Source organism: Stigmatopora argus, chromosome 17, assembly GCF_051989625.1.
Source record: "Stigmatopora argus isolate UIUO_Sarg chromosome 17, RoL_Sarg_1.0, whole genome shotgun sequence".
In the NCBI taxonomy this organism is placed as follows: Eukaryota; Metazoa; Chordata; class Actinopteri; order Syngnathiformes; family Syngnathidae; genus Stigmatopora; species Stigmatopora argus.
In genome coordinates this window covers 9462023-9480334 of record NC_135403.1, presented here as the reverse complement: position 1 = coordinate 9480334, position 18312 = coordinate 9462023, and the positions used below count along the sequence as shown (strand labels likewise).

At 44.3% G+C, this 18312-nt stretch overlaps 1 protein-coding gene across 4 annotated transcripts in view; it reads left to right on the top strand.

Moving 5' to 3' along the window:
* The window catches only part of csrnp1b (cysteine-serine-rich nuclear protein 1b), a 78210-nt gene extending 60192 nt beyond the window's left edge, over window positions 1–18018 (top strand). For 3 of the 4 annotated variants that reach the window (XM_077624138.1, XM_077624136.1, XM_077624135.1), the window contains 4 exons: window positions 11721–11919; window positions 14195–14454; window positions 14639–14935; window positions 15023–18018. In XM_077624138.1, coding sequence (XP_077480264.1) covers window positions 11739–11919; window positions 14195–14454; window positions 14639–14935; window positions 15023–15940 — 1656 coding nt within the window. In that variant the 5' untranslated portion in view covers window positions 11721–11738 and the 3' untranslated portion in view covers window positions 15941–18018. Of the gene's footprint in view, window positions 1–4511; window positions 4897–11720; window positions 11920–14194; window positions 14455–14638; window positions 14936–15022 lie in introns of those variants that run through there. The other variant, XM_077624134.1, reaches the window with a different exon arrangement.
* Window positions 18019–18312: the final 294 nt, after the last annotated feature.

Sequence of the window (18312 nt, the reverse complement as noted above, 5' to 3'; positions counted from 1 at the left end):
CCACTGCATGTTTTTTTTTATGCTGTATCGTTTTTTATTGTCTTGAAAGTATGTTTCCCATCAATAATTATAATGTATATCTATGAAATGTTTTTTATTGGAATAATGTTTACCTTTGTCGCGCCTGTTATGGCTAAATCAATTTGCGTCTGAAGACTAATTAGTTGATCAATCACACGTCGGCAGGAAGTCAATGTACTGGTTAGTATGCAACAAAAATATTTTCCAGCTCTTCTGTATAAATAACACCATTTGGCTTCAATAACATCTTTTCACCAAATGCTATAGATTCTTATGATTAGCCCTCATGTGATTTTGCAATGCTTTTATCCATAATCACAAAGGTGCCTTTAGTTCTTGATGCTTTGAGTGTGGTCATTCTTTTTGATGGTCTATTAAGCAATCAATAATATTGTGTCAGAGGGAAGTCTATAGCGCATCACGGCGTATGAATAAAACATAGAACAAATGTCTTGGGAAAAACAATCTCGAATGCATTAGCTCAGACAACCTTGCGATGTTGCCAAGAATGGAAAAAAAATACCCACACAAAAACTGGCAGCACGTTGTGACTCTTAAGCCAAAGGCACAAAGTACAGAAAACACACCCGTACAGTATGCAGTAAGCAGGGAGGGCAAGTCGGACATAGTGCTTGTTTGTTAGCCCATGAATGGGAGCTTTGAGACCAGAGTGTTTCTTGTCTCCAAGGAATGGCGACAATGGCAGCGCAAGTCGGACAATTTACGAGCCGCGCCTGTCTCCGCGGCGAGCCGCGATATCTGGACGTGCCCGCAATCCGACAAACGGCGTTCCTGTTCCGTATGGAACAGAAGACCTCAATCGTACAACTTCGGTCTAAATCCGTCTAATAGTCTTAGACTTAGACGCACCACTTTTACCTTTTGACGTGTTTACCGGAGTCTTTTTTTATTTTTAACCTGCATGACCTTTGTGGGTTTTTATACACTGGCCTTATTTAAGCTAATGCAACATTTAAAGTTTTTACAGTAGTCTTATAAAACTTTGCATCTTTTGGGGCTTTGCAGTTGTTATAGTTCACCTTTAGAAATGGATGTGGGATTTACAGTATTAGTTTTGAATAGGGCTGAACACCATTGGGGGAAAAAACTTTCTTGTGCTATTGCTCTTGTATTATTTGCATTCTTTTATTTTAATGGGCAGCCATTTGTCATATTACATTGCAAATCCTTTCTGCAATAGTCCCTCCACTGTGTACTGATTTGCTGCCTTCCCGATAGAAGGAAAGAGTATCTTCTTTCTTCTGGGTTAAATCCATGTCCCATGATTCAGTTCATCACATCCTAATATTCTCTGCTGTGCTTTCTGTCAAAACAGCCTGGTTCTAAAAGGCTATTTTTTGTTAGTACATCATTATATCACAGATTTTTAGGCAATCCTATCGCTTAACTTCATTTCACCTATTTGGCTGCAGGCATGAAAAGGTGTTCACTATGCAACACCAAAAGTAATCGTATTATGATACATGTCCTTCTACTACTCATCAAGACCCTCGTGCCATGACGAACCTTGCATTGAAACACAATGCCGTGGCCCTCCATCACAGTCATGTGCGGGGGGCTACAGGTGACCAGCTGTCTGCCTGTGTTGCGCTCTCCTCCGGGACAGCTGGAGCCATCAATCACAGCCTCCCTCCTCCCTTCTACTTCCACTATCCTTGAAACAAGTCGTGTCCGTCTGGCCGCTCTGACCGCAACAGCATCAGGCTGCCTCATCTGGTCCTGCGTCACTCCTCCAGGCAGGGTGGTGAGGGTGGGGACGAGGGGGGTTGTTCTGGACTACCAACCACAGATGTTGTTCTGTATTTAAGATTTGATAATGTGGCTAGAAGATGCTAGAGAGCCATAGACAAGGGAAAAATATATACCGGATTTTTCGAACTATAAGTCGCACTAGGCAGAAAATGCTAAATGAAAGAAGGGAAAAAAAGTTAGCTCAACCAAACTATGAAAAAAAAAATACGGTCCTTAGTATATTAAATAGCACCAATAAACTTTAATGGCACAAATAAACAGATCTGAGCGCCTCAAACCTTTTGACCAACTTTATACAATCGATGCAATGTTTTCCTTTCCCTGAATAAACAGGGTTGGGATTTCCAGATTCTACTTGTTGTATTTCACGTGAGTGCCCCAATACTCACATTATGAATAGTTTTACGGCGTCGTAAAATGATAACATGGCCACAGCGTGACACGTGTATTCAATGGCTGCAGATGGAAAGCATTGAAGACCATTATTGTGCTCCTCTGAGGGGTTGTGGGGGCGGAGGTTGTATTCCACTGTGAACTCTTTGGCACACTTTTGAAAGAGAAGGGTCTTAATTTATGCAAGCCTGTCTTGGTGGCTTTTTTTTGCAGCCCATCCCCCTCCCCTGTCAACATCCTCCCTACACACAACGTCTTTTCTTATAAAAGGGTGGGCCACTGTGTGAGTAGCAATGTTGCCTGGAACTTCTTCCTTGTTTACAAAAAAAGAAAAATTTTAAAAAAACAGGCGACTTCAGAGGCTGACATGAAACGGGGCTCCAGTTCTCTGCTTCCTGTTTGTCTGGGGAGGACTTGGCCAAGGACACCTCAACAAACAAACCGATGCGGAGAACTCATAGCAGGGATGCAAGAAGCCTGTTTGCCTGTTGTCCAAACAACATTGCTGCACATGTGCAGGGCTGCTATAATTAGATTTAAATGCGGAACCGATAATCCGCATGTCTGGATGCTCTGTTCGGATGACAGACAGCTAATTGTTCACATTGGTGATTGTTTTCTGGCAAGATGTCATCAGTGATGGATGTGACTGCGGCTTTACGCACATGGCTTATTGTCGTGTTTTTAAGAGCGGAGGGAGAGTTGGGGAAGCCGGACGGGTGGAGTCTGTCTGAACGCTCAGACTTGCCGTCTCACTGTCGACCACGACACCTTAGACTTAGCAAACAAGCTACTGGCGACTCCCAAAGACACAAATAAGGGACATTAATCTTACTAATCGGGCCTAATTTGAGCATATTACCTTACATGGCGTCCAAACCGGCAAAAACCAGATTGTCAAAGATTGTTGTAAGGGATTATGTTGGGTGTGTAGAGTGATTTTATTGCTTTCATCTGTGAAACCAGTCAGGGTGGACAATTGTAAATGTTCCACGTTTTTTATTATGCTTATGACAGTAAATTCACGTGTGTGGTTGGTTGAGTTCCGTAAAGTCAAGTTAAAAAGGAAACAGAAAGGTTACAGTTAGTCGAGCTCCGGATAAGTTATCAGATTTAGTTGTAGGAGACTTGTAATTGTCGCCGGATAGGTTTCAAGAACAACTACATATTAAAGTGCTTTGTTTCTGTTTTGGGGAAAAAAATAATGTTGCAATATGCAACTTGTCGTTTTTAGGTACAGAATGTGATTCTCGTAAAAAATACTTTCTTTCGGGATACGTTTTTTTGGGGGGGATATGGGTGGGACACATAAAACAAACATTGTCACCAGTATTTTCTATTCCGACACGGTGACATTCATCATTTACTTTTAGGAACGCTAATGGGACACTTGAAGCTGTCACTCAGCTGGGTGTGCTTCCATGGCCTCCTGTGGAGGGTGGGGGAGCGCTTCGCATTATGGGGGTCATAATTGGGGCCCTAAAGCTCATCAAGTGTGTGAGAAAAGCCCCTCGCCACCCATTAGCAACAAGACAATTAACATAACTCTTATGTACACAAGTTTGGGGAGTGGAGCACCTGTGTTGACTTTGGCGGAACCCGTTGCCGCTGCTGCTGCGTTCGAGGCCAACTGGGAATGAAAGCCAAGTCGCCAGGGGTGCTGAATTTGTAAATACGCAAGGAGGGAAGGGCGTGTGTGTGTGTGTTTATATTTGTGTGCGCATCTGGGAAAAAGTCTTATGTACTTGTAACATTAAATGAACTCAGGCAGACAAAAGAGCTACTCTGGTGCACTTGAAATTAATTGCATTTTGTATTTAAATCAATTGGATTCTCTTGTGGTAGTTTCATTTATTTGCGTAAATAAGTCTTTGTAGTGAAGAAGGTATTTCTGAGCGTCATCATTGCATTGGAAACCAGTTGAGTCACACGCTATTGCGACACAACTTTCGTCACTGTTCTCCAGTAATGAAACTGAAAACGTACTGGCACAAGTCGATGAAATTGAGCCTGCCGAAAAAGAGCTGCTACACATTCGAAGCATATTTCTACTAAGGAAAAAAAAAGGCCCGGTACAACATCAAGTCATCCTTATGAAAAGTAAAGTTAGAATTTTGCAAGAACAGTTATATTTTTGGCATTGGAAATAACAAAAAGAAGAAGCCCCTAAATAAAAATGACCTAATCTGATTCCAGTAGGCTATGACTTCATAAATTGTATTCCTAGTGATCAGGAGCCCCCCCTCCCCCCTTTTCATCATTTTTTACCTCACCCCTATGATGTCAATGCCTGTTTCCCCTGCAAACTCCAGTCACGCAGGAGGAAGAAGAGGCGGAGGCAGGAAGCAGCGTGGGCCGCCTCCTCTGCTGTGTGTCACGGCCTGCGTCACAGCCACACGCCGGGAGGGAGTTTTCCACTGACGAGCCCGAGAAAGAGAGATAGAAAGAGAAAGAGAGAGAGAGGGAGAGAGAGAGAGAGAGAGACGGGGGAAAAAAGCCCGAGCGGCTCGCCACTGTGCTCCAGACAGGAGGACGCGCTCGAGCCGCACGGAGGCAAGACAATAGTTTCGCCTAACGAATATTCGTCCGTTGAGGGGGGTTCGGAAAGTGAAACATCCACGCTGCGCCGCTTTATGATTTCCCACGCATTTATTCGGATTAATCCCATGATTCGCTACTCATGCTGATCGGACAGTCGGACACTTGCTGGTGAGTACTATCTGTCTATGTTCTATTGTAGTGTTTTTACGGGTGGGATTTAAACCTTTTTAAATGTGCACTTCTGTTGTTGTTGTTAAAGAAGTAAGTAAAGGACACTAGGCGAGTTGGGTGAGGGTCACAGTTGGGTGCAATTTGGGGAAATGAATGAATGAATCAATCAAAGTGGTGGAATCATCATCATCCTCATCATCATCCTAATAGGGACGTACAAGTTGAGCGTCATTTGTGCTTTTGCGCAAGGCACTTAAACTGACACATGCACTGTCACCTGCAGCCCGAGTGATTTGTGCCATTTAAAAATCCACTCCAAAACACCCCACTTTGCTTTTGTCTCCTCCACCTAATTCATCTTCATTAGCAAAATACACCCAAATTGATATTCATGATCCCAGCCAACGTTAATTAACATCAAGCCGGCGCGTGTTTTTTCCTGGTTATTATTATTAGTATTTAATTGATGTGAATTGTCTTAGTTTGCAGCTTTATTGTGTGTTTGCTCCCCGGCTGGATGGCACTTTTTTTTAAAAGCGTCTCTAGCGCGACCCCATCCGGATCATTTTTGGAAATCATGCTTTCTGGAATGACACACACGCACACACACGCACACACACAGACACACACGGGAGGAGAATGATCCTTTGTTTACTGACACAGCTTCCATTCCTTGTGCTTTTCCTCCCACCACACACACTTTCCCCCTTTTTTATACTAGGAATGTTCAGTTAGTAGCTGTTTTGGTCCTATTTGGGGGATTTGTTGCATTGACCTGCTGTGATGATGAGATATGGATTGGTTGTTCAAACTGTGGTCTGCAAGCCACTGATGGTCCTGCAGGAAATTCCAGAAGTGATTCATGAGACACTGTAAGGATTTGATGCGGGCTCAAACCACAAAAAGTATAAAAATATGATATGAATGCTGTGTAATGTGATTTAAATTTAGAGTCTTGGGGTGTTAATTGGAAGGGGGAAACTGAATTATAGGTTTAAGAAATTTTAGTAACAATGAAGCATTGATAATACTGAATGTTGTTGCTAATGCAAAGTTCAAGTAGTTTTGGGGGGGATAATTTTTCAAAATGTTGGAATCAGTCTGTATGTATTCTATAGAAACATTTTTTTTAATTTCAAGTTTTTTAATGGCTTAATTCTTTGAAATCTCTTGAAAATGTTGAATTTGTCAAATTCAATCAATGCTGGAAAGTTGCAGTTGAAAAAAGTTGAGTGAGCTCAAAGAAACTGATGAAATTGGCAATCATTTTGCTGCTAAATTCTGAATATCAGCTGAGAAATACATTTGTTGTATGCGGTATATCGGAATTCTACATGGATGTGGCTCATCTTGTCACAGATGAAATCTAATTGAGCTTCTTGAATACACATAACCAACTCTTAAATTGTGAGCGACAAGTGTGACAAGTGTCTCTTAAATATTCAACAGGGTTAACATGTACTATTCACAGTCCTTAAAAAAACTTAAGTAGCACCCCACTGCAGGATAATCACAGAATCTCTCAAATTAATGTTTGAGAACAATTTAATGGTTGGATTTTTAGAGACTTTGACTAAATGGGGCTGGCTGGAGATGCACTTTTTTGGTGGACTTTGCTTTAGTCTGCAAACTAGTTGCAACTGAATCAACAGTCCTTCTGCAGGTTCCACTATGCCCGTTTTTTTGGCTGAATACTGTAATGAATTCCAGACAAAAGTTCAATTCTTTTGGCTGGTGGACACACAGCGAACTCAATGAGCACACACTTCCGTGGAGTGTTTGCAGAAGCAGTATTGGGTTCAAGCGAGGTTGCCTTGCTTCATTTCGGTCACGCAGGATGCCCCCCTCTCTTTTGTGCTTTGGAGACGGGAGGGATGGAAGGGGGCCGACTGAAAAGAATCCCCCCCCTCCCTTTCCCTCCCAACACACGGCAGTAGCGAGCTCCCATCTGCTTTGTCCCATTACCACTAGCACTTTGAATTGATTGCAATTTGTTTCAAATATCGCTTGATCTGGTGGGACCGATTTTAATTGGTTAAATCAGGAGAATTTCTCATGGAATTCTTCAAAACCTGAGATGTAAGGCTTTGAAAAGTTCAAACAAATAGATTTTTTTAAGATTAAGAAAAGCGGGTTGCTGGACAAAACGTTTTTTTTTGGTTGAAATATCCCAATATTCCGTCATCGCCATCCTCGGTACTGTCTCCACTCTCCACCGACTGCATCTCTTTCTTGTCTTGCGCGGCTTAAAAAAAAACGACATGTGAGCTCCACGTGCGTGTTAATTCCCCAGTCAGGTGTGTCCTGTAAGCACTCCTCGCCCGGCCGGTGCTGTCGGACTTTCCGAGAAAAACCCACATCTGGGTTCAATTGAGATCCTTTACAGCCAGAGCAGCGCTGCCAGAGATAGAATTCCTGTGGCTTTGGAGACATGACATTATTTATTTGCTTTGTGTGATGCACCCTCCCTTTTCCCACTACCTCTCCTTTTTGGAAAATGGTGCCACGGGTCGAGGCAGGGGAACAGAATGTTTCTCTGGACGTCTCCGCCGGGAATAACACCAGAGCAAAAACAGGAGCTCTGTCCCGTCTGTCCCCGGCTTCAACAGGCAGAGGTGTTCCTTCCGCACTTGAAAATGACATCACCCCGACTGCTAAATTCTCGGCTGAAGTTACAAATAGTGTGCGAATAACTGGTTTACTCAAAATTGTAATGTGCAAGAAGCTTGGTTACTGCTGCTGCTGAGTTAGTGACTGATAGACTGCAACTTTTTGCGTTTATTTTTTCTACTTGCATTGTTTCTGCAGTTAGTAAATGCTCAGAGATCTCTCAATGGTTTTCCTAAGAAATTATCCTACAGTGTGGGCGGTACACGGTCGATTGGTCGCCGGTCTTTTGGTCGCCCGGAAGGTTATTGATAATTACCATTTAAATCGTTGCTCAAATTCCCTAAATACAAACTGCGAATTACTATTTAGTCAAACTTAATGCCCTAGTAATTATTAGGCTAAAGAAAAGTTCCAAATTTTGCGGACTTTTATTGTTTTTTTGTTGGAGAACTTGTTAAGACCATGACTGACGTAGATTCTTAAAGGGACAACGCATGTACATACAAACTCTTATACACTGTTACATGTTAGAAATTGGAAAGTACCACCGTGCGTCCAAGTCAACTAAGGTTAAGGGCTAACATTTTGCTCTCCTGCCATGTCTTGAAAGCAAGTGTCCGTTGTTCCATTACAGCTACGAAGCAGTAATTCTGCCAGATCTCTTCGTAGAAAATCTAAAGGAATTTGTCCTCCCGTCACTTCGAAGAATTTGTCTCCCATCTCTCCTAGTGACGAAGCGAGAGAGGTGCGGCGCCCTCGGGCCTTGAGTCCCAACCTGCCTTGACATGTTTATACACACACTCGGGCGCGCACACACACTCCAGGCCGAGCTCATCATTATTGCATTTTATGAGCCCTCAGTCGCTCAGTTAGACAGTAAGACAGACAGAGGCTGTGCGGGGTTGTCAATCTGCAATGTAAATGCTCTCAACTGGCTAAGGTTAGTCCCCCTCCTTCTTTACAGTCGCACACGCTTTATCGTTATCAGCTGCAAAAGGGCAGGACAAGGCGGCACAAAGGGACAAAGTCAAATGTCTTATTGGTCCCTCGGATCAATCGGGCTGTGAGATTGGCTTTGAGCGCTACATCATTCTCTTCACGAGAATTTCGGTGCATTGCTTTGTCACCGTACTATAAACGTGATTTAATCTATAGCTATTGATCAAACGCATTTAATTAAGAAAACACACACCCTACACCACATGGAAATGTGCCAATCGGGCATTTGGTTAGAAAACCTAATGCTCAAGTTCATCGCAATTATGTGTTTTTCACAGAATTGATAAGCAATATTACATACAGACAATATTACAACTTTATCTTTCGCATTAGCTGTGTTCAGTTACAGGCTCACCACTGGCGGAATATTCGTTTTTGCAAGCAGTGTCGCGTGCCGATCGGATCGGATAGCATCTCTTGATTGGATACATTCCGTGCCTTTTAATGACAAATCTTCTCCAGCTCTGAGATTTATCTTCCCCGAGCGCGCATCCCCGTATTTTCTATAAAGCGACCAGTGATGGAATGACAAGGATGCATAATTTAGTGGAGGGGCGCCAACATGCCCAAATTTGCAACGGGACACCTCACTAAAGCCCACTTTGCTGTCACTCTCTGTTATTAATATGATTATGTACTTCCAAATAAGTCATTGTTGTCTTCTTCTCTCGCGAGTTCCACATTGACCACAGACTGGGATTAACCTCTCGCCATTGTTTCTGCCCGTTGAACAGGATTAGCAAATCAATGTGTCAGGTAGGCTGCAGTCAAGAGACAATGACCCACTTCTGACACCACCACTCTTCCTCCTCCTCCTCCTCTTCCTCCTCTTGTCTCCCTTCTGGCTCACTGCAGCTTTTAATTAAAAAGACTTTGCTTAGCCGGCGCTATCTGTTCCCAGGAGGATTCCTCACGGCTTTGTTTTGTTTTTTTTGTTTTTTTTTTCTTTCTTTTTTTCGCTGTTTTATGTTGTTTCTCCTGATTCCGCACCGGGTTGCATCATGCGGGCAGATTTTCATACCAAGGTGGTCTCCACGTGCTAAGCCCCTTTGTCTGTCGCAAGGTGATTCATTCATCATGTGAGCGGCGTAAGCCCCGAAAGGGTTGTCAGCCTCCCGCCCTTGAATCTCTACTTTATCCTTGTCGGAGGGGTTGGCTGCCCCTTTTTTTTTTCTTCTTCTTGCATAATTGCTCCCCTGTCGGAATGCACAGTGGACTAGCGGTTCGCACGTCAGGCTCACAGTTCGGAGGCGCCCGCTTAGTGAAGTTTGCATAATCTACCCGTGCTCGCCTAGTTCTCCCCAAGGCGCTCTTTTGTCTTTAGGTGCGATACGTCTACCACGTTATCGACTGGCGGCCAGTACGGTTTAGCCCACCTCTTGCGAATTCTACACCCGTGACCCGATTGAGGACGAACGCTCAAGAAAAGGGATGAGTGGACGTTCCCCGTGCCGTCTCTCCCCACCCTTGCAGAATGCTGACACTTGCATAACCCGCCCTGATAAGACACAGGCGGCATGCAGGTCACACTCTTCTTGGAACTCACGGGGAGAATCTCGTTTAGCCGCCTGCTTACTTAGCCCAAGGTCGCTTTGAAGCCGCCAGGCTCCCGACAGGGCCGGCGGCTCGGCGCACGCCTCGTCTTAATCGTCGACGTGCTGCAGAACCAACATTTAACATGCCACGTGAATGTTACCCTGCAATTATGCACAGAAAGTCACTCTACTTTTAAACAATACGCACAATTGCAGGTATCCCCACCGACCAAGAATAATAAGAATGTTCGCCGTAACGGCGTTTTAAAAACCTTCGCAGCTGTTAGCGATTAAGACTCCACTCTGAAAACATCGTCAAACGATGGCTTTATGGACCAAGTCATAAAGGAAAATCTCTTGCGCTCCCTTCACTTCCTGTCAAAGTCAACCTATCCAGTTTCAGACTGTTTACACCCCATATTAATCTAAAATTCCTATCAATCCCTTGTCATTTTTATTTAGTTTAGTGACTCGAGAGACCTGTTACACAAACAAAACAACTAGCACCAGATTTGTTAGGAAAGCATTCCTCACACCATCAAATAAAGATCATCATAGTCTTGATTTTCATGTATGCAGTCAGCTTCAAGAATTACAGGCACTATATCATGTGTCAAAGTGGCGGCCCAGGGGCCAAATCTGGCCCGCCGCATCATTTAGCGTGGCCCGGGAAAGTAAATCATGAGTGCCGACTGTCTGTTTTAGGATCAAATTAAAATGAAGAGTATAGATGTATATTAAATTTCCTAATTTTCCCCCTTTTAAATCAATAATTGTATTTTTTTAATCAATTTTTTCTGTGTTTTTAGTTCAAAAAATATTTTGTAAAATCTAAAAATATATAAAAAAGCTAAAACAAACATTGTTTTAGATCTGTAAAAAACTGAATATGCCGGGCTTTTAATCCAGTTCTTTTAATCCATTTATATTTAAAAAAAATCTAAATATTATATCTAAAATGGTCTGCCCACGTGAAATCAAGTTGACGTTAAAGCGAGTCTGACACCCCTGCACTATATGATATAAGCATGAAATTAGCTCAAAATTAAAACAAGTCTGCAGTAATGGAAGTTCATTTTGGTGATTATTCGAGAATAAAAGGTGTTCCCTTGTCAGGAGCTCCTTTTTTTTTGTCCATGTGTGTATGCGCATGTGTTCGCCTCTCAAAGGATTGATTGTTTTTATCGCTGAGGCAGCAGTCCCTCTCCCGGGAGCGCTGAAAGCACGCAGGGAGGGCTCGTGTAACGCAACATCTTCCAGAAGGAAGCCGACTTCTTTGTCTACAAAGGGGGTCACATGAGAACACATTTGAAAGCACGGCAAGGGAGAAAACGAGTTGGTGGGGAAGACGAAGGTTGGGTAGGCTTCCTCCCTAATCAATGTGTTTTGATGGGATTTCCAAGACGGGGCGAAGGGGTTTTCTCATTGTTGACTTATGCAAATAGAGCGTGATTGATTACTTCCTGTAGCTGTAAGTGATGGCCCACTCACGTGTTCATACGGGAAAAGCACGAGGCGTGTGTGTGCAAAAGAGTTTTTCTTTCTGCAATATTGCCCCCAAAAGCCACAATTGATGATTCTGTGGTTACAAAATACTGTTACAAAATAACAAGTGTGCATGACTTCTATCCCCCTCTATTTTACTGAGCCAAATTGTTCTGTTTCTGTCCCAAACAGATTGTCCAAGCTAGCACCATGAACGGGCACCTCAAAAGGAAGTACGAGGAAGTGGGCGAGGACCCGTGCTACTCCTCACCCTCGCCTTCCTCGCTCTCGTCGGCGTGCTCCGCCTGGGACTCGGAGGGCGAGAGCTGCTACTCCGACACCCTGGATTCCACCCCCAGCAATCCCGGCTCCCCGGCAACGCATTTCAACAGTGAGTCAAACCGGCCGACGGAAAATATTTAGAGTCTTTACGACTCTGTCGAGGGTCTGATCATAAAAACGCTCAGAATTGGTAGGGAGGTGGAGGAATTTTATCCGCTGGCAGCCTCATCAAACACTTGAATCCCGCTTTTATTTCATGTGTTAAAACGGGCAAAGGGGCCCAATCCCTTTATACGCCGACCCTTAGCTTTTGTCTGTTAGGATATCTGGTGCGAGGCCATTTGAGGACGTCTACATGGATTTTTTTTTGTTCTGGTCCACCCCACAAAATTATTGGCATAGTCTTAAGTCAAGGGTGTCAGACTCGGGTTGGTTCGCGGGCCGCTTTAACGTCAACTTGATTTCACGTGGGCTGGACCATTTTAGATATAATATTTAGATTTTTTTTTAATAAATGGATTAAAAGAACTGGATTAAAAGCCCTGAATATTCAGTTTTTTATAGATCTAAAACAATGTTTATTTTAGCTTTTTTTATATATATATATTTGTAGATTTTACAAAATAATTTTTGAACTAAAAACACAGAAAAAAATGATTTAAAAATTACAATTCTTGATTTAAAAGGGGGAAAATCAGGAAATTTAATACACATCTATACTCTTCATTTTAATTTCCTAAAACAGAAAGTCGGCACTCATGATTTACTTTCCCGGGCCCCACAAAATGATGCGGCGGGCCAGATTTGGCCCCCGGGCCACCACTTTGACACATGTGGTCTAAGTTATAGTTTAAAAATCTGACCTCTGCATTGCATTACCTCGATTTGCCGTACCTTCCGGACTATAGGTCGCACCTGACAAAAAATACATGCCTTAAATTGCATTATTAAGGGTCGTTTTAGAGCAAGTATTATACATTACATAAATATAGCAATGGTTATTTAGCTAAATGTTTCCTAAACAACATGTTTATCAAACTCTCACTTCAAATCACTACCAAATCCATTAAAACTCTTCATTTTCGGTACCACTTCTGAACAAGTCTAAAGTAGAGGGGACGCTGAGAGCATCATTTTTGCGGCTGTCAGCGTCGGCAAAACAAAACAAACATGTACACCATAAATTGCAGGCCCAGTCAAATTATGAAAAAAAAGTGTGACTCTTAGTCTGGAAAATCCGTAATTGTCTCCCTTGACCCTAAAAGGGGACTTTAAGGAGAAACAAGCACCGCATTCAGTTCAGCTGCCAGTTGTATATTTCTACAATTCGTTACAAAAAGTTTGAAGGGGGCAAACGAGGCTTCCTGGAAAAGTGGCCGTCGTGGCCACGTGCCAAAACGCCGGAGAACACACGGGCCGTTGTGTGAGGGGCCTAGTGGGCTCACACCCAGCACAGGTGCTGAAAGAGAAAAGAAGGCGTGCAAACACAAACAGGGGCAGCACCTCAGTGCGTCATTGGAAAGGAAGTCGACACGACGTGAAGGTGCTCATTAGTTCGACTAGGCTCAGAGATTGAGTACTCTCTAGGGACGTGCTCCTCCACTGCTTCCACCATGGGAAAAGCACCCCTTCCCCCCTTAGATATGAAATCACAGCTAATTTTAATCCAAGCTGTATCCAAACCACTTGCTTGGAGAGCACGGCAGAGTCGAAGTGGAACAATATTCGATCCAACTTGGACTGAGGAAAGGTTGTACAAGAGTCCCCCAGATGGATCGAGTTTACCTCGAGCGTCCATTCCTGTTTCCAGGAATTCGGTGACAGCTGCTGAGAAAACACTAAAACTTTTACGCGTGAAAGCTAATGGCCAGCACATGTGGAGTGGAGTCATGTATTTCCATTGCGGGGGTGTGAATGGTGGATAGGGGGGGACCCGCGTCTGGCACTTTAAGAGGGTGCTTGTTCGGAGGATGTGGAATTTCGAAGCAAGCATCCAATAGTTGTTATTCCACTTTGCACTGTTACACTTACAGGACCGTTCTGAAGCCTTTTCGGGCGTTAATTCACCATCTTGAGCTCCAAAAGGCTCTTTTCGTTTTGCGCGGCAAGCCCAAACAGATCGTTTTTTACGGCGGGGTTACTTTTACAGGATGTAAATGCATTCGGATTCATGTTTCCGTGTTAATTGGGTGCAAGATAAGGCTGTGTAAAAGAGCCTGGCAATGAATCAGACGGGCGTGCTTTTTTACTGGGCTCTCCTGCGAGCCTTGCGAATGCAACTGGAGGGATATCACGCCCTCTTTTGGCTAAACTTAAAAGTGTAAGGAATGCACTTTGTGCTATTTTTGGAAGAAGTCATCTAATTCTTTTCGCTCTCTCCACAGCGACGTCCATCCTCAAGAAATCCAAGCGCTCGCGGCGGAACAACGTCACCTTTGACCAGGTGACGGTCTTCTTCTTTCCGCGGTGCCAGGGCTTCACCAGCGTGCCCAGCCGAGGGGGATGCACCCTGGGCATGACGCCCCGGCACAGCGTGAGGCGCACGTACACGCTGAGCGAGTTCGCCGCCGAGCAGCGGCAGCTACGTCGGGAGAAGATCCTCGACAGGCTGCGGGAAGAGAAGCTAGAGGCGCTTAAATTAAAGGTGAGGAAGGGGATGCATAAGAGTTCCATCGGTCAAATTGGACAAATCCAATGACTAAAATGAAAACAATTCACAGAACTGAAAAGAAAAGCTTCCTATTTAGAATACAGTTTCTCTTATTTAACCCGACCGTTGTCCAAATTGAATCTGGGGAATGACATTAGCTTCATTTTTTGGTCTTAAGCTTACCAAGAACGGTACCCAGGACAGCGAAGAGGCCGAGCGGCTGACGGTGGACGACATTCCCGAGAACGACGTGGACATGAGCGCCGCCAATGTGGAGGAGGGCTCCTTCCTCCAGCCGTACCCGTCCAAGCGGCGCTACGCCCTCCTCAAAGCCGCCGGTGTCAAGAAGGTGGACAAGGAGGAGAAGAGGCAGCTGCACGAGCTCCGGATCTCCAGAGAGCGTTGCGGGTGCGACTGTCGTGGCTTCTGCGAGCCCGAAACGTGCGCTTGCAGCCTGGCCGGCATCAAGTGCCAGGTGAGAGAATTTTTCCCAGGCAAATCTTGCCTCAAATAATCGCCTTGGTTGAGGACGGAGCATTCAATTTTTTTTGGGGTCTCTTAGATGGACCATTCGTCGTTTCCGTGCGGTTGCACCAAGGACGGCTGCGGGAACACGGAAGGCCGCATCGAGTTCAACTCCACGCGAGTCCAGACGCACTACATCCACACGGTCATGAAGCTTGAACTAGAGAAGCGGCTGGAGGAGCAGTCCAGCGCCGAGGAAGAGGCGGCGGACGCCAGGCCCAAGGCGGGCGCTCCCCCCGCGGCAACCCCCGCCCGGTCCTTCCCCTTTGATTCCGAGCTGGCGTCCACCGGGGACAACAGCTGCAGCAGCGACATGACGGACTCGTCGGAGTCGTCGGCGCAGAGCGACGACTCGGAGGGCAACCGGGGCGCGGCGGCGCCGCTGGACGTTGACGAAAAAGGCCTGAGCCGCATCCTCAGCTTCAACGACACGGAAAACGGGGACGGCGAGGACGCCCATCCCCGGCCGGCGCCTGAGGCTTTCGCCGCCTTCAGCATGGCGGACTTCGCCGACGAGAACGACAACGTGGACGCGCCGTTGGACAATCGGGGGGCGTCAGAACTGTTGGACGAGAACGCCAACCAGGGCAACGGGCTCTTCCACGGCGGCAGCGTCCCGCACACGCCCTCGCCCACCGTCGACCGCTCGGCGAGCTACAACATGGACCTGAGCCTCTCGTCCGAGTCGGACCTGGAGTTCTTCGACGGGTTCCCATGTCTGGGGCCCAGCTCGCTCTACAACTCGCTCAAGGAGTACGAGCACATGGACAACTTCTTCCATTTCCAGCTTCCGAGCTACCCCAGCCTGCCGGCTTCGGGGGACCCGGGCACCTGCCTGCTCGAGTCCCTCATCGGACTTTCCGAATCCGTCCCCGAACCGCCTCCCGCTTTCACGGACAATCAAATGTTGGAGGAAGCCATGAAGTTGTCTGTAATGGAATCGGTGAAAGTTTGACCATGTGATTCGTCCAGATTGGTGGATTTCCGCTCATCGGTGAATTCGCAATTCTAGAGGAAGCGGCCATCTTCTCCGCCTGAAGTCCAAACTATCCTTCAACGAGTCTGGCCCACGGACACCAAAACACACCGAGTGAACTCTCGACCAAACCCCCCAAAAACGGGAGCAGGAAGGAGCCGTAACAACAGCTGAATGTGCACCTCAGGGATTCTTCTTTTTTTTTTTCAAGGTTTTCAGAGGCCATGGCCGCGATGTTTTTGCCTTCTCGCGGAGCCTACCCTTTCGTCCACACGTCCTTGAGTTGAAGCGGCTGGGGGAGCGTCTATACATTTTTGTTTTAAATAATACTCCCAAGACGCATACATGGTACAACAATAAAAAAGGAAAAATCCCACTCGATCCGCACTTTATCTCGACTCAAAGGCAACGTTTTGGTCGCGTGGGGTGTGTTCTACCATTGAATTCTGGAGTTTCTCGGCTTAAATGATCACAAGGTGTACTGTTTTTTTTTTCTTTATCACATAAGTTATTTCCTGCAAGGATTCTAATTTATTTCCCACTTGGAAGCACTGTGCTTTCATTTCTTTCATAACCATCAAGTGCAATCATCCTCATACCCATTTTTTTCCCCTCATTTTATTTAACGGAATCCTTATCAGAAAAAGGCCATCGGAAATTTATTTAATACGTGCTGACTAACTTATTGTCTCGCCAGTTATTTAATTCTTTTGGCAATAAAAATGGAGCCAGTGGAAGCCAAGCAAGAAAACTGTGGAAGGGGAAAAAAAATTGCTAAATTACGGCATTTATTTTATGTCTGCCGATATAATGTAACCATAGAGAGATGACTAATATTTTGTAACTAATTTATGTAGCTTGACAAAAAAGAGAAATCTAATGAAATGACTGACAAATTGAGTATTTTATTAAGCGGAAACATTTTCAAACGGGGGGAACAACCTTTATGGTATATAAACTATATTACATATATGGTCTTAAGTATTTTTCACGGGCAGTTTTCAGCGTCGCGCCGCTCCAAAATAAAAAGATCAATTTGATTGTATTCTGAATTTTCCTCGGAAGTCTGTGGCTCCGGTCACAGCGTGTTTTATCCATTGAAACAAGGGGAGGGGTGGGGGGGATGTGCTTGATAAAAACTGCATATATTATACAATTTTTATCACGCGTGCAGAACCCTCAATGCGAAGTTGTTGCCTCGTTTTAAAGGAGACATATTATGCAGATAGTTTTTCACAATTTCAAATATATTTTGGGCGTTTTAATATGCAAATCACTCCGTTTTGAGGGGTTCAGTGTTGTGAAAATGCAGCTCTCCGTTACCATAACAACCTGCTGTTGTCAGAGCCTCTGACTCAGTTTAATTTCACACCTAATGGACCGGTGAGGCATTTCAGATTCGCTGTTTGGATGCAATCTTTCAAAGTCGATTTTCCCATATTATGTCACCTTTAAAATATTTTTTTTCCAGCAAGTTGATGGAGTCGATGTACATATCTCACCTCTGTTCAGCAGCCTTTCGGGACCCCCTTTCGAGCAGTACGGGAGAACATTTTGACGTACGTTGGGCTTTTCCCGTGTCATCGCATCGATAGTGTTTCCTACTTCTGCTTTCCAATTCAATGCATGCAGGACCCTCGGTTCGCTTGAAATAATTGTATACGTTTGAAAAGTGCAGCAAATTGGAAATGTATTCGCTCTTTGCCTTTTTCTTTTTTGTATTCATTTAAAAAAAAATCCGATGATGCCGTGCAATTCTCTTGTACAAAAACAACCTGAAAAAAATGGCAACAGTGAGTGTTTATCAATGTCATGTATTAACTGTACTGCTCCCCCCTTCTTTACTTCAAAGAACGTGTCTTACCTACATGTTTTGGGGGGGAAGTTTTGGGGGCCTTTGTTGTTTATGTACATATATTTCTGCTTCAACGCTCCCGCAGAGCAAACAAAAGCTGCTTTATTTTTTACACGCACTCACTTTAACCCGCTGTTTGACGGTCTTTTCATCCAAGCCATTTTGACAGCCTGCCCCTCGATATAATAAAACATTTTCTAAACGTCTGACTCCTTTTTACTTATTTCAACACTAAAAATGACATATATATATATACATATATATACATATATATACACACATATATATATACATATACATATATATATATATATATATATATATATATATATATATATATATATATATATATATATAAATATAAATAAATATATACACAATTACATATATACATTGGCATCACACATCGGAGAAAGACCATTCCCTTGCTCCGTTTGCAGTAAAGATATGAGAACGGTTCAACACATTACAATACACAGGGGAGAGACCCTATAGT